The sequence below is a fragment of the Schistocerca piceifrons genome, chromosome 5 (genome assembly GCF_021461385.2).
Source record: "Schistocerca piceifrons isolate TAMUIC-IGC-003096 chromosome 5, iqSchPice1.1, whole genome shotgun sequence".
NCBI classification, from domain to species: domain Eukaryota; kingdom Metazoa; phylum Arthropoda; class Insecta; order Orthoptera; family Acrididae; genus Schistocerca; species Schistocerca piceifrons.
The window spans coordinates 154,606,167-154,629,330 of NC_060142.1; the positions used below are offsets into that span (position 1 = coordinate 154,606,167).

The 23,164-nt window shown below is 42.5% G+C and overlaps 1 protein-coding gene across 1 annotated transcript in view; it reads left to right on the forward strand.

The window, feature by feature from the left end:
- LOC124798821 (SET domain-containing protein SmydA-8-like) overlaps positions 1-22,490 on the forward strand; it is a 207,404-nt gene extending 184,914 nt beyond the window's left edge. The window contains exon 9 of the mRNA XM_047262350.1: positions 22,201-22,490. Coding sequence (XP_047118306.1) covers positions 22,201-22,326 — 126 coding nt within the window. The 3' untranslated portion in view covers positions 22,327-22,490. The remainder of the gene's footprint in view (positions 1-22,200) is intronic.
- The last annotated feature ends 674 nt before the right edge of the window (positions 22,491-23,164 follow it).

Consider the following 23,164-nt stretch of genomic DNA (forward strand, 5'->3'; position numbering starts at 1 on the left):
GGACTCCTTGTGAAACTGTGGCGAATGCATTCGACGTCTGTGTCGGACACTCGGGGACGACCCGGCGATTTGCCTTTACACGGACAACCTGTTTCTCGGAATTGTTTATACGATCGTCTAATGCTCTGTGCCGTAGGAGGATCCACACCATACCTAGTACGAAAGTCACGCTGAACAGTTATTACTGACTCGCACAACGCTTTCTGTTGTCCCGATAATATTTTTACTAGAACTGAAGTTGCGCAAACTGCTGCAAGCCTAGCGAGAACCATGTAAAACTCGAGAGTTTGCTCTTCCAAACAATAGGCTCTTCGTGCACGTATCTCAAGTAACATAATAGCTGATTTTTTAAGGAATCGTATGATTTTTTGATACACCCTGTATTGTGTATGGTATGAAAAGTGGCATTGATACTAAACAATAAAAAGTGAGAAGTCACCAACATGAGTACTAAAAGGAATCCGCTAAATTTCGGTTACCAGATTAAGCAAATACCTTTTTAAAAAGTCAGTTCAACTAAATACGTAGGGATTAAAATTATGAACAACTTCAATTGGAATGAGCATATAGAAAGTGTTGTGGGGGAAGGCGAAACTGAGACTGCATTTTACTGGCAGAAAACTTCGAAGATGCAACAAATCTTGTAACTAGACTGTCTACATGACACTTGTCCGTCCTCCTCTGGAGTATTGTGCTCCGTATGGTATCCTTAACAGAAAGTGGTGACGGAGGACATCGCAAACCTTCAATGAAGGGTAGCTCGTTTCGTATTATCGCGAATAATGCAAGAGTGTCGCGGATATGAGACGCGAATGGGCGCGGTAATCATTGAAACAAAGGCGTTTCTCGTTGTGGCGCGATCTTTTTATAAATTTTTGGTCACTAATTTTTTCTTCCGAATGCGAAAATACTTTCTTGACTTTGCTCTGCCTAGAGAAAAATCACCATAGTAATACACTGAGTTCACAAAAGTCATGGGATACCTCCTGATGTCGTGTCTGACTTCCTTTCGCACGGTGTAGTGCAGAAACTCGACGTGGCATGGGCCCAACAAGTCGTTGGACGGCCCCTGTAGATATATTGAGCCAAGCTGCCTCTATAGCCGTCCATAATTGCGGAAGTGTTGCCGGTCGAGGATTTCGTGCACGAACTGACCTTTCGGTTATGTCCAATGAATGTTCGATGGGATTCATGTCGAGCGATCAGGGTGGTGAAATCATTTTCTCGAACTGTCCACAATGCTCTTCAAATACATTGCGAACAAACGGGACCTGGTTACATGTCGCATTTTCATCCATAAAAACTGCATCTTCGTTTGGAAACATGAAGTCCATGAATGGCTGCAAACGGTCTCCAAGTAGCCGAACATAACCATTTCCAGTCGATGATCGATTCAGTTGGACCAGAGGACTCGGTCCACTCCATGTAAACACAGCTCACACCATTATGGAGCCACCATCAGCTTGCACAGTGCCTTGTTGACGACTTGGATCCATGCCATTGTGTGATCTTCGCCAGCACGCGAAGCCTGCCATCAGCTCTTACAAACTAAAATCTGGTCTCATCTGCCCAGGTCACAGTTTTACTACTGTCTAGGACCCAAGCGATATAGCCACGAGCGCAGGAGAGAAGCTACAGGCAATGTCGTGCTGTTAGCAAGGCACTCACGTCGGTCGTCTGCTACCAGAGCCCATTAACGCCAAATTTCGCAGCTCTGTCCTAACAGATACGTTCGTCGTACGTCCCACATTGATTTCTGTGCAGTGTTGCTTGTCTATTAGCACTGACAACACTACGCAAAGGCCGCTGGTCTCGGTCCTGAAATGAAGGCCGTCGGCTACTGCATTGTCGGTGGTGAGAGGTAATGCCTGAAATTTGGTATTCATGGCACAATCTCCACACTGTGGATCTCGGAATATTGAATTCCGTAACGATTTCCGAAACAGAACGTCCCACGTGTCTAACTCCAACTACCGTTCTGCATTCAAAGTATGTTGATTCTCGTCTTGCGTCCATAACGACGTCGGAAACGTTTTCACGCGGACCACCTGAATACAAACGATGGCTCCGCCAATGCTCTGCCCTTTTATACCTTGTGTACGCGGTACTACCGCCATCTCTGTGTGCATATAGCTATCCATTAGCCTTTGTCATCTCAGTGTAAAGTAAATAAGATCTTGTACGAAAAGATTAGCTGCGAATTTTCCCGTATTCTCTGGGAGAGGGGAATGGTAGAGAAACACTCTGAAAATTGTTCGATGAACCCTCTACCAAACTCCTAAGCAAGATTTTTTTTCTAACAATTTCTCTGAAGACAGTATGTCAGTTTTTGTCTCAAAGAACTGTAGAACTGCTAAGGATACATATGTAAGAGTTTCGATAAACTAAAAGGATGTGGAAGTGAGCAATAACTTAATCAAAGCACTGACTTCAGCTTTTATGAGGCGTTCATAATTGAGCTTTGGCAATTAGCAGAGCAGATACTTTGGCTCCGGAATGGAACTGAACGTAGTTCTAAATTCAGCACGTGAGATTTTTCGTTTATTTCGTACCGCACTTGTTGAAAAACAAGACGGTGTTCGAATAACACTTCATTCCTGAAACCCACAATAAGGCAAATACATTATACACTGAAAGAAGTAAACTGCATGTGTTTTATTAACCTTTTTCCTTTCAGAGATCTGTATTCTTGTCAGTCAGAAACCTTGTGTTTTCTTTTCGTGATGGGCTTGCAACTCCTGCGAAGTAAGAACGGTAACAAATTATATCGAAAAACTGTCAGAATTAAAACATTCCATTTCAGAAAGAAGTGGCTGATTACCACAGTGTTTGATATGTTCCGAACTGTTAAAGTTTCAGAAACGGCAAAATTTTCTGTCTGGACAGATATTTAATGTATTTATCCACCAAGATCGTAATTTCGGCCTATTATGCCATTCTCAAGTGATAACTCACTGTGAAGTGCGTCAGTACATCTTTCCTTTTACGAGGGAACCGTTCTCATGTCATCTGTCTGTAAATATTCCTTGTCTATATTAAAAAGGTTCATTGTAGCAATTCGTAATAAGCTATCAGATTATAGTGACACTATAAGCCGAAATCCCGATCATGGTGAATAAGCAGTCCAAGAAGAGAGTATTGTCCTCTCTAAAGTGTCGAAGGAATGTGTACATAACAGAAAAGAACTGATTAGGAAGTCCTTGGGGTTCTATCTTGTTAAAAGGAATGGTTGCTACTAATTATATAACATAAAGGTTAATATTGGTGGTTGCGTAGAACTAATCGATAATGGAACGTTTACATCTTCAGCTTTCTTTCTACATTTGTCAGACGGAAGACTGAATACTCCTGATTTCAGGAAGAACTATGACTTATCTGACCTAATCACGATTCTAGACTGAATTTTTTCTCTGTAGTAGTGTGTGCACTGATTTAGGACTTACTGTAAAATTAAAATTCTATATTGAAACAATCCCTTAGGCTAGGGTAGGCCATGTCTCCCCAATATCCTTTCTTCCAGGAGTCCTAGTACGGATATTATGGCGGAGAGCTTCTATGAAGTTTGGAAGGCAGGAGATGAGGTACTGGCGAAAGTAAAGCTGTAATGGCGGGTAGTTGGTCGTGTCTGAATAGCTAAGTCGTACGAGGAACTACCCACGAATGGAAAAGGTTCCGAGTTCAAGTATCAGTTTTCATCGGTTAGGGAGTTTATAATTACGGTATGGTCCTTATGTATCGACAATGCACGGCTGGTAAGTACCTTCTGAGACAGCAAAAAAGACTAAACACGAAGGAATTAACCGAACGGAACGGGAATCGGTAGCTATGATCTAAAAGTACAGATAAACAAACCATTGCGATTTCAGAAAAATAGGATGACTGATTCCAGAGAAAGAGCTTCACAATTTGAGAAAGTTATTTCTGGCCCTCATGCGAGCAGTTATTCGGTTTGTCATTGACTGAAAGATGTTAGACGACGTCCTGAGGGATATCGTGTACAATTCTGTCCAGATGGCGCGTTAGATCGTCTAAATCTCGAACTGGTTAAGTGCCCTTCCCATAATTCCCAACGTTCTCAACTGGGGAGAGATACTGAAACCTTTCTGATCAAGGCAGTGCAGAGTGTGTGTGTGTTACTGTTAACGGTTGTTACACGGTTGTTCTTATCAGAATAGACAGCAAACCAACAGCGAGAACGATAGTTCAGGTATACAGGCCGATGTCGCAAGCTGAGGATGAAGAGATAAACGTCATGAAGATATTGAAAGGGTAATAGAGTACGTAAAGGGACATTAAAATCTGTCATGGAGGACTGGAATGCAGTTGGAGGGGATGGAGTAGAAGAAATTCTTACAGGAGAACATTGGCTTGGGACAAGGAATGAGACAGGAGAAAGACTAATTGAGTTCTGTGACAAATTTCAGCTAGTAATACGAGTACTCTGTTCAAAAATCTCAAGTGTAGGAGGTACATTTGACAAAGGCCGGATGAAACGGGAAGGTTTCAGATAGATATCATGGTAAGACAGAAATTTCGAAATCAGACACTGGGTTGTAAGGCGTATTTGGTAGCAGATACATACTCAGATCACAATGTAGTGGTGAGAAAGAGTGCGCTTAAGTTCAAGAGGTTAGTCAGGAAGAATCAATGCGCAAAGAAGTGGGATACAGAAGTACCAAGGAATGAGAAAATACGCTTGAAATTCTCTGAGACTATAGATACAGCAATAAGGAATAGCTCGGTAGGCAGTACAGTTGAAAAGAAATGGACATATCTAACAAGGGCAATCACATAAGTTGGTAAGAAACACACACGTACAAAGAAGGTAACTGCCAAGGAACCATGGGTAACAGAAGAAATACTTCAGTTGATCGATGAAAAAAAAACGAAGTACAAAAATGTTCAGGGAAATTTAGAAATTGATAAGTAACTCAGTGAGGGGTGAAATAAATAGGAAGTGCAGGGAAGTTAAGACGAAATGGTTGCATGAAAAAGTGAAGAAATCGAAAATAAATGATTGTTGGAAGGACTGACACAGCATATAGAAAAGTCGAAATAACCTTAGGTGAAATTAAAAGCAAGGGTGGTAACATAGAGTGCAACGGGAATTCCATTGTTAAATGCAGAGGAGGTCGGATAGATGGAAAGAGTACATTGAAAGCCCCTATGCGGTGGAAGACTTGCCTGAGGTGGTGGTGGTGGTGGTGGTGGTGGTGGTGGTAGAAGTAGTATAGAAGTAGAAGAAATACGAGATCCAGTATTAGAATCAGAATTTGAAAGAGCTTTGGAAGACTCAAAATCAAATAACGCAGAAGGAATCGATAACGCTGCATCAGAATTTCTAAAATCATTAGAAGAAATAGCAACAAAACGACCATTCGCGTTGGTGTGTGGAATGCACGAGTCTGGCGACATACCATCCGATTTTCGGAAAAATATCCACACAATTCCGAAGACTGCAAGAGCCGATAAGTGCGAGAATTATCGCACAATCAGCTTAACAGCTCATATATCCAAGCAGCTGATAAGAATAATATCCAGAAGAAGGGAAGGTAAAAGAAAATTGACGAGTTAGATGACGATCACACCAGAGGGGCAATTATGATGTTGCGGTTGATAACGGAAGCAAGACTAAAGGTAAATCAAGGCACTTTCTTAGGATTTTTCGACCAGGAAGAATGCTTTCGACAATGTAAAACGATGCAAGTGTTCGAAATTCTGAAAAAAATAGGGATAAGCTATAGGGAGAGACGGGTAATATACAGGGCGAGTCAAAAGTCCTTCGACACCTTCATAAGTTGGAAGATTAAAGGGAAAATTGATATGTGATGATGGAAACATAAGTTTGATGTGGGGCCGCGACTTTTGGAGTGAACGTCATTCATGGCCGCCATCTTGAAATCCGCTATTTTGGATTCATTTTTTTAAATGGGAAGGGTAGTGTATGACACATCAAATAACATTCGCTTGAGCTCTGGAATTTAGTGGTGTAATTTGTTTTTGTCTATCTTGTACAGTTTAGAGGTTATTAATGTTCAAAGTTGGGAAATTACCTCCATACCGACTGCTACAACACATGTTCTACGTGTTGTGCATCCCGTGCAGTGCACAACTGTAGTCGCTGCAGCCACTCTGACTGCACACGGAGGAGTGTGCCTCCTGCAATTTGATCACTGGCGTGTTGTATGCGTTCCTGCAGGTGTCTCAAATCACGGATGCTCTCACCACACACTATCTGCTTAAGATGTCCCCATAGATAAAAATCAAGGGGCGTTAAGTCAGTGGATCTGGGCGGCCACTCCACGGGACCACGGCGACCAATCCACTTCCCTGGCAGTTGTTTCTCCAACCATTCACGCACACCAAGAGAGACATGAGTCGGTATCAATGTAACTCTGAACATTAATAACTTCTAAACTGTACAAGATAAAAAATAACAAATTACACCACTCGACTCCAGAGCTCAAGCGAGTGTTATTTGATGTCACACACTCCCCTTTCCCATTGAAAAAAAAGTGACTTCAATCCAAAATGGCGGATTTCAAGATGACTGTCATGAATGACATTCACTCCTAAAGTTGCTGCCCCACGTCAAACCTATGTTCCCATAATCACATTTCAATTTTCCCTTTAATCTTCGCCCGCATCTCGTGGTCGTGCGGTAGCGTTCTCGCTTCCCACGCCCCGGGTTCCCGGGTTCGATTCCCGGCGGGGTCAGGGATTTTCTCTGCCTCGTGATGGCTGGGTGTTGTGTGATGTCCTTAGGTTAGTTAGGTTTAAGTAGTTCTAAGTTCTAGGGGACTGATGACCTAAGATGTTAAGTCCCATAGTGCTCAGAGCCATTTGAACCATTTGAACCCTTTAATCTTCCAACTTATGAAGGTGTCCAAGGACTTTTGACTCGCCCTTTACAATACGTAGAAGAGCCAAGAGGGAATAATAGGACGACCAAGAACAAAGTGCTGGGATTAAAAAGGCTGTAAGATAGGGATGAGGTTTTGCCCAAACTGTTCAATGTGCACATCGAGGAAGCGATGAAGGAAATAAAATAAATGTCCAGGACCGGGATTAAAATTCAAGGTGAGAGGGTATCAGCGATATGATTCGCTGCTAACATTGCTATCCTGAGTGAAAGTGAAGAAGAATCACATGATCTGCTGAATGGAATGAACAGTCTAATGAGTAAAGAATATTAAGTGAGAGTAAATCAAATAAAGACGAAAGTAATGAGAAGTTGCAGTAATGAGAACAGCTAGAAACTTAACACAAAGATCGATGCTCGAGAAATTGATGAAGTTAAGGAATTCTGCTACGTAGGCAGAAAAATAGCCAAACACGGAAGGAGCGAGGAGGTCATCAAAAAGAGACTAGCATTGGAAAAAGGACGTTCCTGACCAAGAGATGTCTACTAGAACCAAACATAGGCCTTAATTTGAGGAAGCAAATTCTGAGAATGTACGTCTGGAGCATTGTAGTGTAGTCAATGGCTCAAATGGCTCTGAGCACTATGGGACTTAACTTCTGAGGTCATCAGTCCCCTAGAACTTAGAACTACTTAAACCTAACTAACCTAAGGACATCACACACATCCATGCCCGAGGCAGGATTCGAACCTGCGACCGTAGCGGTCTCGCGGTTCTAGACTGTAGCGCCTAGAACCGCTCGGCCACTCCGGCCGGCTAGGATAGTGAAACATGGACCGTGGGAAACTGGAAGAGAAGAGAATCGAAGCATTTGAGATGTGGTTCTAGTGACGAATTTTTAAAATTAGATGGACTGATAACGTAAGGAATGAGGAGGTTCTGCGCAGAATCGGAAAGGAAAGGAATATGTGGAAAACACTGACAAGGAGGGGGGGACAGTGTGATACGACATATGTTAAGACATCAGGGAACGACTTCCATGGTAATAGAGGGTTACAGAGACCGGAATATATCCAGCAAATAATTGAGGACGTAGGTTGCAACTACTACTCTGAGATGAAGAGGTTGCTACAGGAGAGCAATTTATGGCGGGCCGCTTCAAACCAGTCAGAAGACTGAAGACTCAAACGGGTTTGGCAAGCACAAAGACGAGCAGTAGTATCTCTCGCCGGATTCGAGCGGTCATTATCTTGCTGAAATGTGAGCCCACGGTGGCTTGTTATGAAGGGCAACAAACCGGAGCGTAGAATATAGTCGACGTACCGCTGTACTGTAACGGTGCCGCGGAAGATATTCAAAGGGACATTGCTATAAATTGAAGTGGCACCACAAACTCACTCACACTAATGGGTGTCGGTCCATATACCGGGTAACAGTCATGTTGGTATCCCACCATTGTCTGGGGCGTCTCCAAACACGTCTTCACTGGTCATCGAGCCTCAATTCGAAGGGAGTGCTCAAAATATTGATCCTGTCATAACTATAATGCACTTTCAATTTCATGTGGACTTATCATAGCGTTGACCCATATTACACGGCATGTCTCTGCCAAAAGTCGATGTTTCCCTGTAGACCTTCTAATTTTCTCTCAGATTAAAGTCCAGAAGTGTTAAGCCCGCCAGTTTCGGCCATTTTATGTTTCCCGAAAGATCGATCTGACGACATCCATGTTTTGCGTTCACAACTTCTTGTATTGATATGTGCCTAATGGCCGAGACATCAGTCACGTTGATACCACATGGATTACCTGACGTCCAGCGGGAAGTCCGCCCTTAAATGCGGTAGCATATCTCTTAGACACTGTAAATTATTCTGGCTATTTAGAGTCCTGTTCGTAAGGGAGTGCAATGATGTGGTTTTTGAAAATCGCGCTTCACATGTAGACACGCGAAGGACGGTGTTTATCCACTTGGCTCAACCAGTGTTGATTTTCAACTGATCTGTAGTGCATACTGCTAAGATTGACTCGTCCATGTTTTGTAAACGTTGTTTCATCAGTAAATAACATATTACATAGAAACGTCGAATATTTTGAAGTTTCGTAGACACCACTCGAAGTACCATAGCGGATTTTTAAAGTCACTACCACGAAGTTCTCGATGGAGCGTGAAGGATGAAGAACGTTAGAATACAGTACTCGCAGACGGAATCTGATAATGTTCCACACATGTTATGTGGCTGAAATCCTGTTCGACATCCCGCTAGTGTCCCCTCTCTCCCTATTTGCGCTGTTGTGCACAATTCTGAATACAACACAGATTTAATGCTAATTGGAGCTAGGAACCAAACGAAACGCAATAACTAGGAATGAGCAGCCAGATGCAGTGGTTTCCTCATAGCAAAATATTGACGAGATATACCTAAACAACCTCTGAAAGCTTGTGGTGTTCTGGTTCATCTTGAGTTTCCAGCAAAAAGAAGAAAAAAAGGCCAGTGTCAGAATTTTGCATCTATTAGATTTGTGCATAAGCTAGCGTTTTTGATTTACGTGTTGGTCTTCCTACTGCTGTGATTTTATTTATAAATTGATTTTTTTTTTTGGTTCGCTGTTGCTGTACGGGTTTACATGTTTTCATCTTGGCATTTGGAGACAGTGAGTGGAGCTGTGAACGCTAGAAAATGAATTGCCAGGTGGAGAAATCGGAACATTTCTGACATATTCTTCTGTCTGAATTCAGTTGAGGGGTGGCGGAGGCGGCTAGAAACATTTGCGCCGTGTATGGGGATAATAACGCCATTGGACAGAGCACGGAAAAGTAATAGTTTCCCCTTTTTAAGGAGGATCGTTTCGGCATTACTAACACTTCACGTTGCGGAAAACCTTCAGGGTTTGATGAAGCTCGCTTAAACGCATTAATCCACAATGATGCACGTCAGTGTACTCTAAAACTGGCAGATGTGACGAACTGTGATCACTCCACTATCGTGACACATTTGCATGCAATGGGGAGATTCAAAAATCGGGAGTAAGGGTTCCGCATGCTCTAAGCCAAAATCAGCGGGCGGCCATACGTGCATCTCTGCTCGCTCGTTACCAATTGGCTCGTTAACGTAAGAAAAAGAAAGGAATGGTTGAGCTCAAATAAAGTAGCAACTCCCCACATAAAGATCAGTACGTATCCACAAAATATGATGATATGCATCTGGTGGAACAGCAACACTGTGGTATATTACGAATTGCTCCCATGAGGTGTAATCATGACTGCTGACATTTACTGTCGACAACTGAGACGTCATGCAGACGCAGTCCAAGAACAGCGATCAGGAGAACTGACTAGGTGATGTGATGCTGGTTCACGATAACGCCCGCCCGCATTCTACTAGACTGACAGAAAACACTACGCAGGAGTTGAGTTGGATCTTGTGCCGTTAGATTTTCAGCTTTTCCAGTCACCATCGAGGAATCCTCAAGAAAGTTCCTTTAGAGGTGAAAATGAGCCCCGAACATGGCTCGGCGAGTTCTTCGCCTCAAAACCACGAATTTCTTCCGTCGCGGAATCGGAAAGTTGGCAGACTGTTGCAAATAGTGAAGGAGGATACGTTATTGATGTCTAAAGTCTCCGTTATGTGTAACTTGTGTTTATTAAACTTACGGAAAAACGCTAAGAACTTACGCAGCAACCTAATATAAACGCTAAAAATTACTTCAACTCACCAGGAAATTCGCCAAACTGTTCGCTATAACGCAGCGATGACCACGTCTTTGTATACTTAACCCTTGGGGATAATTTTGGTTTTTCCGTCTAAGCTGCCACGCAGGGAGGTCAAAACAAAACTGGCGAAAGAAGTGTTTCGTGCATTTTTTGGGAACATTAAACAATAAAGAGAACAGGCATCTTCTACATATAAACAGCAGTTCTCCTATTCATTAACTAGGATCCACATTTCAGGCATGTGAACGTTTTACGAGAGCTTTACATTGGCCACTCATCGTATGCATGATAAACGTAGCTGAATAATACAGGGGCAGTACATCGTCCGTCCAAACGGTCGTAAAAATGGCCTAGAAGTTACACACACACACACACACACACACACCTTCCTGTGTAGCAGACTTCAGCTTCTCTCAGCATTGGCACCACGCCGGGTAGACCCTGTCCTCAACTGTGGCTTTTGTTTTCTTCCCTAAACTCGTTACCTTTGTATAAATTTAAGCTTAGTCAAGTAACACTACAAAGCCAAGCATTTAGCCACTGCGTTTTGCTCGCATTATCCGCGATATTTTGGTTAAAGAAAGGAGACGAGCAATGCAGCAACCACGACACACATGTTCAGCGGGTTGCCTTAACTCCAAGGCGTACTCTACACTGCAGCGGAGAGTATAGGCGGTTTATCCACGTTTATCAACGGCCTCATTGCCGCAATGCCTATTTTTTGGGAAAAATCATCTGTTACAGTTTGTACTGCGAAAAAGAGTGGAATTTCTCATGCTCTTCCGGGGTCCAAAAAAATGTTTCCACTGTTTAGAAGTCCATAACTGGCAAACTAATTGACGGAGTTGTCTCATCTTTCGTAGTGTAATAGTTTGTAGTTCCGGTAATCGCCACACAAGCGTTGTATTGAGCTGTTTTGTTTTGTCCGATGACAGTCGCCAGATAGTCAGTGTTTTGTTCTTAGTTGCACCTAGTTACTCGAGTAAACATGGCTGGCGCAAAGCTTACATTCGATGAAAGGAAGTCGGTTTTGAAGTGGTATTTTAAGTACGAAAACATTAATGAGGTTCATCGGCAGTGGCGAAATGAGTATCAAACAGAGCCACCGACGCGTTTAACGATTCTTCGCATTCGTGACAAATCTGAAGCCGAAGGCTGTCTTAAAGATGTACACAAACAACGATCTCGACTGCCGGTAACAGTAACAAGTCCAGATAACTCCCATCGTGTGTTACAATAATTCACTCGCTCAGCACAGAAGTCTATGAGACAGTGTGCCCGTGAAACTTGAGTGAGTCGCTCAAGTGGTCGGCGAATCCAGAAGACAGCAAAGTGGAAGTGCTACATCCCACGATTGCTACACGCAATTAACGAGGACGACCCAGATCGTAGAATGGAGTACTGCGAGTTGTTTACTAACATAGTGCGCAACGATGAAGAGTTTTCAGAGATGATTGTGTGGTCTGATGCACAGTTAAAACTCAATGGCACAGTAAATCGCCACAATTGCATCTACTGGGCCGCCGAAAATCCGAACGTTCATATAGACAAAGCAAATCCGTGAATTTTCGGGAGTAAATGTGTGGTGTAGGTTGTCTGACCGGGGCTGGATTTGCCATTCTTCTTTGACGGCACAGTTACCGGTGCGGTGTACCTCCAGAAGCTTCAGACATCCATTTTACCTGCCATCCGAGACTTGTATGGAGACGAAAGAGTTTACTTTCAACAAGATGGTGCCCCAGCCCACGACCAAAATCGTGTTAGGGCGTATCTCGACGAAAATCTACCAGGAAGATGGATAGGTCCTAGAGCTGCTGTGGAGTATCCACCACGTTCCCCAGACCTAACTCCTCCATACTTTTACCTGTGGGGAACACTAAAGGACGTCGTTTATCGACAAAAGCCACGCACATTGAATGAACTTCTAGAATCCATCGTACATTCATGTGCAAATATCCAACTGAACACGTTGCAGTCAGTAGTTCGTGCTGCAGTTCGGCGGCATTGTTTATGTGTCACCTTCAGTGATACCTTTAAGTTGGACTTCAAGCTACACTTTCACAAAAAATGAGACTACTCCGTCAATTAGTTTGCAAGCTATGGACTTTTAAACAGTGGATACATTTTTTTGGCCCCCTCTGTGAGCACAGTCTTCCCCTTATCATAAAAATGTATTACAGAATAACCGTTTGACATAATAAGTTACATTTGATGCCCTTACATAGGTTAGTGTTACTAGTTTTTTTTAAGATCACTTACGTTAGTAAACTTCAACGTGTGCTCCCTTGGTAGCTCGGAGAATGTCAAGACGGTATTCCACTTACCGCCAGATGTTTCGTAATGTGTGTTCCGTCACAGTACCCACAGAAGCTTGAATCCTAGCCTTCAGTTCGTCGTCGTCAGCAACTGGTGTGACGAAGACTCTGTCCCTGATATAGTCCCAGAAAAAAAAAGTCAATGGGGCGTAATGTCCGGAGAGCGGGGTGGCCAGGTTGTTGGACCGTTCCTTCCAATCCACCGATCCGGTCATTACGCCCCTCTCCAGACATTACGCCCCTTGCCTTTTTTTCTGGGGCTATACAGGTTGAACAGTAGTGGAGAGAGTCCATCTCCTTGCCTTACTTCTGTTTTGATCAGAAAAGGTTCAGAGATTTCCCCCATAAACTTGACTTTAGATTTTGTGTTTACCAATGTCTGTTGTATGATTGCAAGTGTTTTCAGATCCAAACCTTGTTCTTTTAATATTTGGAAACATTGACTATCAGCTGAATCGTAGGCTTTTTTAAAGATAACAAATGTGCAAAATACATCTTTGCCACTTATTCTCTGATATCTTAAGATTAGTTTTAAGTACAGAATTTGCTCTGGACATGAACGACCTGGTCTGAATCCTGCCTGATATTCTCCAATTTTTGGTTCTAGTTGTTATCTATCGAGAAGGTACTGGATAGAGTTTTGTAAGCCACTGATATCAAGGAGATTTCCCTATAACTACTTACATCCGACCTACCTCCTTTCTTGTGTAGAGGATTAATGCATTTTTCCAGTCGTGCAGAATTCGTTCTGTTTGCCAACTGTCGTGTATTATTTCAGTGATTTCGTTTATAGTATTTGGGCCTGCTGATTTGAGGATCTGCGCTACGATTCCATCTTCACCTGCAGCTTTATTGTTTTAAGACGTTCGATATGTTTGGTGATTTCATCTACATCCGGTGATAATGAGTTTGGGTTTGTGGATTCAGGTTCCTGAAGCGGAAATCTTTGTGTTGGTTCTGAACAGTTCAGCAGTTTTTCAAAATATCTTGCAAGTTCTTCGCAATTTTCTTGATTGTTCAGTGCAAATTGCCCATTTCTTTTCTTGAAGCAAAGATTTTGCGGCTAATATCCTGTGAGTTCTGTTTTGAAATTCTTGTAAAAATTTCGCGTGTTGGTTCTTTCAAAGTCTTTCGCGATTTCAAGTAGCTGGTCCTTCCAGAATTTCCTTCTGGTCTTTCTGATTAATTGGGCTGTCTCTTTCCTCACTGCCAAGAATGTTTTGTAATTCTTCAGTCTTTCTGCTGTTCCAATTACTGTATGCTTACTGTCGAGATTGGATTGCTTGTTCACATTCTTCGTTCCACCAAGGGTGTTTTTTGCAGAGGTATCAGTATTTGTGCAGTTTCGATTAGTTTGCATCTGAGTTGCTTCCAATTGTTGGAGGGCTTTTTCTTTAATTCTTCTGTGAAAGGTGGTTGGATCCGGCTAGTGTCAAATATTAGGATTAGTGGCTTCCTTTTTGTGAACCACTGAGGGTTTAACTGTAGTTTGATTCTCGTTAGGTAATGGTCTGAGTCTAAATTTGCACCCTTTCTTACTTATATATACATGATTTCTCTGTGGTTAGGATAGGAAATTGCTACATGGTCAATTTGGAATTCACCAATGAGTGAGTTGGGTGATCTTCATGTCATTTATTTTAATGATTTCTTCTTGAAATACGTTGACATGACTTTAAGGTTAAATATCCTGCAGAATTCGACCAACCTGCGTCCATTTTGATTAGTCAATTTATGTGCTGGGAAGTTTCCTATTCTCTTCCTGTATTTTCTTTTTTTGCCTAGTAAGATTTTGAAGTAGTTTTGTGGAATTTTGGATGCTATTTCTTCTAGTGTTCCCCACGATTTGTCTACCTTTGCGCGATCTGTTTCATTGACATCCTTGACAGGCATGTGTGCATTGATCAGTGTGTGTGTGTTTTGTTTCCATAACTTAGGGTGGTTGTTATTAGTCTCTTATTTACAGGCTTCCCATGAGTTACCGACTTGAGTATGCTGTTTCTGACTGCAAAAGCAACTCCTGCATGTGGTATATTTTTGAGAATCCGTTTGACTGTTTTGCTTTTGAAAAGTCTATAGTTCCCGAAATCCACTGCGTTTTCGTCGGTCAGTCTTGTCTCTTGGGGTGCCAGTATTTCCAATTTTTGTTCGTTGAGAATTTTCTCTAGTTCATACAGCTTCCCTACACGCAAGAGAGAATATATACTTAATGTTCTAAAAAATGTTTTGGTATTTGGGCTAAGTTGGCCAGAAGTCTCAGACTCCCTCTGTATGCATGTCAAGTCAGACTCCCCAGAATCCGATAGTCTGGTTGTGCTGTTGACGGCAGCAGTGGATTGGTTATCACCTGGGGTACAAATTTGTTTCCTGGTACGCCTCATAGTTGTTGATCGTCACAAGTTTTGGACCGTAGTCCAGTTTAATAGGACTGGAGTGGATAGTTCCAGAAAATACATTTCCAGCCGCACCTCTGGTGATAAGACGCTGACCACTTTGCCACTTGTTGCAAGTCAGACGCAGAGTGGATTTGTCAGTTCATCCGCCCTCTCTGCCATTGGCGTTTCCCCTCTTCTGCCTTCGAGACCGCTGACCATTTTCCTCATTCCCACAGTTGATCCGCGGGTGCTTATTTGGATATGCCTCATTCACACCTGTCCAGCATATCTACAGGAATTCCCCTATCGGCCACTGGTACGCACCGTATCGGGGCTGAGGGCCCCCATCCCAATTATTATTATTTTTATTATTTCAGTCTTCCCAGGATTCAGTGGGATGATCTGTCAGGCTGACACAAATTTCATCGATGTATCACGCAGACACAATCAAGTATTAACACCAACCTGCTTCTTGGACAATATTATGAACAAACTAAAGGCATGGTCATGGGCAGTCCACTGTTCCCCAGTGGTGGTGAGTCTAATTATGAAACATCTTAAGGAAATAGATTTAGACTCAAACATCTACATCTACATTTACATCTGCTCTGTAATCACTTAAGCCAAGCACTTAGTGTTGTGGAGTTGGTAACATGTAGAGTGCTTCCTCTCGTAACGTTGTAAGCTGAATCCGTACTTCCTCATCATTACAATTGCGAAAGTAACTCTGTTCCGCTTTCACGACTGGACTGTTGAAATGATCTTGATTAAGTCTGTTTGTAGATTGCTTGAACGCTGAGCAAGAACACAGACATACTTTAGGAAGAATGTAGTATAACATAATTACTGATTTGAAGAATGTAACACGAGAGATGGGACCATAATTACTCTTTGAATTTTGAAATTTATTGAGTTTGTGGAAACGTTTTTATTGTTTGATATATTCTACATAATACATTTCAAAGTAATGAATGCAGCGCTTATATGGTCCTCTACGTGTTTAATCCATACTTTGACGCTAATATAAGTCACAAGCCAGTTGCATTTTAGCAGCTCAGTCACGCGTCACTTACACCTTCTAAGAGGCGTTGTGATTTGTGTATACATAACGGGGTCATGTTGTTAGCGTTTCTATGCGATCCTGGGTTCGATTTCCTTCTCTCTCTCTCTCTCTCTCTCTCTCTCTCTCTCTCTCTCTCTCTCTCTCTCTCTCTGTGTGTGTGTGTGTGTGTGTGTGTGTGTGTGTGTGTGTGTGTGTGTGTGTGTGTGCGCGCGCCTCATTTCAATTCATTTCACTGATGTGCGAGCGCAGCCACGATTATCAGCTAGAATACAATGACGATATAATCCTCAACGTATTTTATCCATACTATTCCATAACTCCACACTAATATTATAAATACGTAAGTAACTCTGTCGTTAACTTTCCCGACTAAACCACTGAACAGATTTCGATGAAATATGGTGAGAGTTGGCTTGAGCCATGAAGACCAACATAGACTACTTTACATATTGTACAGTACAAAATATTTGATTTGAAGAATATTACACTGTCTAGGGAAAATATTTATTTTTGGTAATAGTTATTTACTCTTTCTCTTTTGAACTTTATCATACTTGTGAAAATTCTTTTATTTGCTTATACATTCTACGTAATATGGTTGAATGTAATCAATACAAAGCTTATAAATTCTCGGGGAATTCAGTCCGTACTTCCATACTAATACCAGTAATATTAAATGCGAAAGTAACGCTGTCTGCAATGTTTTCATGACTACCTCTAAATCGATTTCGATCAAATTTGGTATAGAGGTAGCTTGGACCCAAGAGGAAGATTATAGGCTACTGTAGAAACCTGTCTTATCTTTTCGGTTATTATTGTTTTTAGATGAATGAGTGCGATGCAGATGACGCTGGTGCGATGGTTGGCAACTTCGTGACAATGCGTATCTAATGTTGTTGTTCGTGCGGTTTGTTGTATTGAGTTGGTACTCGTATTGACATAGGTGGAGAGTTTTTGTTAGGATAAAACAATAAAATCCTACGGCAAGCCCGAGAACGATATTTAAAACTATTACGATATGCCTTGGAAACTTAGGTCTGGTTTAGCACGGCGATAAAAGCATGTTAGAGATGCGCCAGTTACTCGAACGCAACAAACCTCGGAATAATCAGATACGTCGAACTTCAGATGCAGAACTTCATGCATCCATGAGAGCTATAGGCAGTTGAACAGCCAGAAGCTCATCACATCTTTGATTCTGAGGGTCATGTATCTCCTACAGCTTCAGAGTAGCTTGAGGACTCAAAACGACGGCATCATTAAAGGGCCCTACTACAAACAAGAAAATGCCGCGCCTTTAAATGCAGAACGTGAGAGGCTTTTAGAGAGGCTCCATTCCATTGCGATCCATTAGCTGAGTACGTTAATCGCCGATTAGTCATATTTGGGAGAATAGGCATTGTAATGTGTTGAAATGGAAGAAATTGTTGATATATTCTGCTCTGGTGACAAAATCTCACCCTCAGTACTGGGTGAGCCAGAAGAATCCCTATAAACCCTACTTCCTTAGATATAATTAGAAAATACAGGCTGTTTCAAAAGACCATACGTATTTCGAATGTATATATTTATTAAACTTTGACATACGAATATGAAACTTTACACATATGTTTACGAACCTCTCAAGATTACAATTGTTCAATATGTCCTCCATCAGCGACACGAACAATCACATCGATGCTCAAATTCCTCCCATACTCGGCAAGCATGTCCTTTGTCACTGATGTTATGGCAGTACGGATCCGGTTCTTCAACTATTCCATGTTCTGTGGGAGAGGTGGTACATACGTCGCCTTTTTGATGAAACCCCACAGGAAGAAGTCAGAGTGTCAAATCCGGTGATCGTGGAGCCCAACTGAGATATGCTAAGTTACCAGCTCCTTCACGACCAATCAAACGGTTCGGTAGAGTTTCATTCAGATATTCACGCACTTGGGGCACATCCTCACTGGAGTCGCCGTCTTGTTGAAAAACGAAGTTGTCTTCGTGCAGCCTAGGAAACAACCAGTTTTGTAACATAGCGAGATACTGTTGACAGTTAACCGTGTTTCCATGAGAGAAGAATCGGCCGTAAACAGATGATCGGGATATCGCACAAAAGCACATTGAATTTGGGCGAATTTCGTACATGTTCAATGGCTGCATGTGGGTTCTGTAGGCCCCAAATTCGAACAGTGTGTTTACCTGACCACTAACATGGAAAGTCGCTTCATCACTGAACACGATACGTTGTGCGAAAGTGTTATCATTGTCAATAGCATCAAGAATCTCGTTACAAAATGCCACACGTTTGCGTTTATCAGCACGCAGAGCTTGTAACAGCTGTAGCTTTTACGGATTCATAACCAATCGACGCCTCAAAACACGTCAAATTGTTGTTGTAGGCAGTTGTAAACTCCCGACTGGCACGACAGGTTGATTTTGAAGCAGTTGGAAAGCAGTTCGAATTCGTGCAACATTTTATTCAGGAACACGAGGGCGGCCAGGACTCTTTCCTTTACATACACATCCTGTATCTAGAAACTGTCGATACCATCTACGAATGTTCCACCCATTCGGAGGATCAATTTGGTACTTCAACCTGAAACGTCTTTGCACTGTAATCACGGAATTACACTTCGCTAACTCCAGAACACAACATTATTTCTGCTGCGGAATGGCCATTTTAAACATATGACGTTTACCAAGCAAAACAGAAGACGACTGACACCTAGCGGCTGTTAATATAAACTAGACTATGTTTTCGTTTCTCCAATAGCCAAGCCGAGGCGCAGTGATCGATAGTTGCGACAAAATAATACTTTGTAATACGTATATTCTTTTTGAAACACCCTATATAATGCATGCTTTCAGATGACTTCATTTGCTATGAATGCAGGAGTCAAAATGCTATGTTTTTGGCCTACTTTCACGAATCGAAGTCAGATTTACCGTAGAACTGGCTCTTTGCTTCCACTAGATTATCACTGCCAATGAAGCAGGCTGTAGGTGTACTAATATCAAAGACTTGGAAAAGAGACGGTTTTGAGTATTCAGAGAATTACTCATTATGTACCTACATACCAGCATTACAAACATTTATACATACACACATAGATATCTGTATCACTAAATATATACCCAGATATTCATAAATTACTAGCGTATCTCCTCACCATCACTCGTAACAAAACCACTAATATGCCAGCGCAGTTGGGAGCAATAGTTGGTGTTAATATAACCTGAAGGCGAGCAGTATCTGACACATTTTTGTTGTAATTCATATTACTACTATCGACCCAGCCAGGCTTCGCACGGATAGCACTAAATATGTGCTGCCGGATGATTCGTCTACGTAGCGGTAATGTTGTTTACGGCCCACTGTCTAGAGTTATTAATAGAAATCGGAGAACACCGTTAGATAACTGAATATCGCCACTTTCTCACACACACATCAAAAAATGTTTTGCATCACCCTGGTTCCCAGAACTCCAGAAGACAGACGTTGACTGTGGATATCATGTCACAGATACAGTCCCCTTCTCTGTTCAGAGATGTCACTAAACCTGCCCAAAGATGTAAACAGCAATGCATGAGCAGTACCTATTAGACTGAGAGTGCCCGACAGCCGATCACTTCCAGTCACTTCCACCAGGAAGTAAGTACAAGGCTCGTGTTGTCAGTAGTTCAACCATGCCTAGACGGTCAATACCGCAGTTCGATCGCGTCCGCATTGTTACTTTGTGCCAGGAAGGGCTCTCAAAAAGGGAATTGTCCAGGCATCTCGGAGTGAACCAAAGCGATGTTGTTCGGACATGGCGGAGATAGAGACAGGAACTGTCGATGACATGCCTCGGTCAGGCCGCCCAAGGGCTACTACTACAGTGGATGACCGCTACCTACGGATTATGACTCGGAGGAGCCCTGACAGCAACGCCACCATGTTGAATAATGCCTTTAGTGCCGCAAGTCTTTGTCGCGGACTCCTGGTGGTAGACTTCTCCACCCCACCAGGCGAAGAAACATGCCCACTTGTAGGCTTAACTGAAGGAAAGCTAAAAGCTACGGTGCTGAAAAACTGTCTTGATGTAAGTGAAGCAAAGTTGTAAACCTTGCTGAAATAGTTTCCTGGAAAAGATTTGCCTTTCGCGTAAAAACTTAAAACCCACATATTTAGGGAAATGTGGTTCTCTTTCTCTACCCTGTTATATCAAGCAGTTGCAGAGAAGATATCTGGTAAAAACATTAGATTCTTTCGCATTTTATAGTCACTTATTGTAGGATGAAGCGATTGTCTTTTCGTTATTCGCCATATTTTTTATGATACACCAAAGTTATGCGTCACTCTCCGTTGCTCAAAGAATTTGTGAAGTGAATTATGAGCACGAATTGCGACTGCTAACCTGAAGAAAGTATATGCTGGCAATTTTAAGTTGTAACCTATCTGTAGAAGTCTTTCGAAATCCTCCGTAGTAGGCCTAATCAACAAGGATTTTGTGAATCCCATTTCTTCCTTCATGTGTAAGGTACCAAGATCATGCCAATGTGTTTCCTTCGAACAAATAATTTCTGAATACGTTAAGGCGCTTCCACACCTAATATGTTGCGCCGAGCACATTCCACCTGTTGTCCGTACGTCAAACGCGCGGTGCTGTATTTGAGTGAAGCTGTGTCGTGCAGTGCAGTGCTGTGCTTAAAAGACGCCTAGCGTTCACCGCTGGATGGCAATGGCATCGTATTCACAGCGGTGGTGGACTTTATTTCATTATACGTCAGCCAATTTGCACAAAATACCGGGTGATCAAAAAGTCAGTATAAATTTGAAAACTTGCTAAACCACGGAATAATGTAGATAGAGGGGTAAAAATGTACACACATGCTTGGAATGACATGGGGTTTTATTAGAACAAAAAAAACAAAGGTCACAAAATGTCCGCGTGAAAGATCTCTTGCGCGCGTCGTTTGGTGGTGATCGTGTGATCAGCCGCCACTTTCGTCATGCTTGGCCTCCCAGGTCCCCAGACCCCAGTCCGTGCGATTATTGACTTTGGGGTTACCTGAAGTCGCAAGTGTATCGTGATCGACCGACATCTCTAGGGATGCTGAAAGACGACATCCGACGCCAATGCCTCACCGTAACACCGGACATGCTTTACAGTGCTGTTAACAACATTATTCCTCGACTACAGCTATTGTTGAGAAATGGTGTACATATTATTTCCTGTAAAGAACATCATCTTCGATTTGTCTTAGTTTGTTATGCTAATTATTGCTATTCTGATCAGATGAAGCGCCATCTGTCGGACATTTTTTGACCTCCCGTATTTTTTTTTTTTTTGGTTCTAATAAAACCCCATGTCATTCCAAGCATGTGTGTCAATTTGTACATCTCTGTCTACATTATTCCGTGATTTATTCAGTTTTCAAATTTATACTGACTTTTTGATCACCCGGTATTTACAAATTGTATACACAAAGATTACTTTTGAATCTGTTCGTCTAATAAAGAAAACCGTGTAAAATCCCTATAGTATTAAACCGAACGTACAGACAGAACAGTGCCAGGTGATTTTAACTTACATGTGTGTAGAAAAGTGGCGAATCATGAATTTTACGTTATTTGGTGGCATTGTTGTAAATGTTTTGATACCTGATGATAGCTGGTGAATCCAAATCGGCTGTATAACAAATAAAATTTTATCAGTGGCTCTTGGCGGTAAATCGTAAAATTTCTGCAAAAATCTGATCTGCCTCTGACAATAAATAGTGCGTTCAGAGTCTTTCTTTAAATATGTTAAGTAATTAGAATGTGTCGTAAGTGGCGATGTGTCTAGACAGCCCCAGACCTCATCCTGCGGCTTATCGTCTGAAGCAGCACGCGGTTGTTCGCAGACTGGGGAATCGGAAGTGCTGGAGTGCCTGGAAGAGGCGGCGGACATCTTCCGGCTGGAAGCGATGGCGCCGCCAGACCTGGCCTCGCGCCTGGAGGCCTGCAGGGAAGCCGCCGACCACCGCTGAGCGGCGCTGCAGTCTGCGAATAAGCTGGTTACAGCACTGGTGGCGCTCTCGAGTGCGTCTGGAAGTGGCTATGTGATTTGGCAAAACTTTATTATGTTACAATGTTTACGTGTTATACCTAATTAATTATTGGTGAAGAATATACAAAAATTGTTTCTTGAGCAGTTTACGAGTGTCAGATCTCACTTAATCCTTCAACGCAGAGACCCGTCATACGACGTACAAATGAGTGTGCAGTCATTATGAGGAGAAACGAAAACTTGTTCAGTATTATCAGAGTATAAAATTGTTAAGGCTTTCGTGGCCAGTTGTTGACAAACTGCCTATTGGCTTCCGTCTAGGGTTCTTCGGCCGACATTCATCTAATGATTTTACTGACTTTTCGCGAGCACGAGTGGCTGGCATTGTCAAAGCTTCACCCTCCATTGCCGGTGGTGAACTGGAGCAGAGTTCGCGGCAGCAGACTACAAACTGGCAAAACACTTGGACTCTCTGCTCCAGCCACACGTGGGGAAGAACGATACATACATAAACGACTCAGGACATTTAATTGAGAAGCTGAAGAAACTGAAACTTGCACCAAACGACATCCTGGTCAGCTTTGATGTAGTTTCTTTGCTTACGAAAGTGCCACTCAGTAACGCTCTGGAGCACATCGGTTCCATTTTCCCGCAAGACATCACAAAGCTCTTCCATGTATCTCTCACCACGAGCTATTTCACGTGGAGTGACGATTTCTACGAACAGCCGGAAGGCGTCGCCATGGGTAGTCCTCTTAGTCCAGTGGTGGCCAACTTCTTCATGGAACAATTCGAAGCACATGCACTGGCCTTGGCGA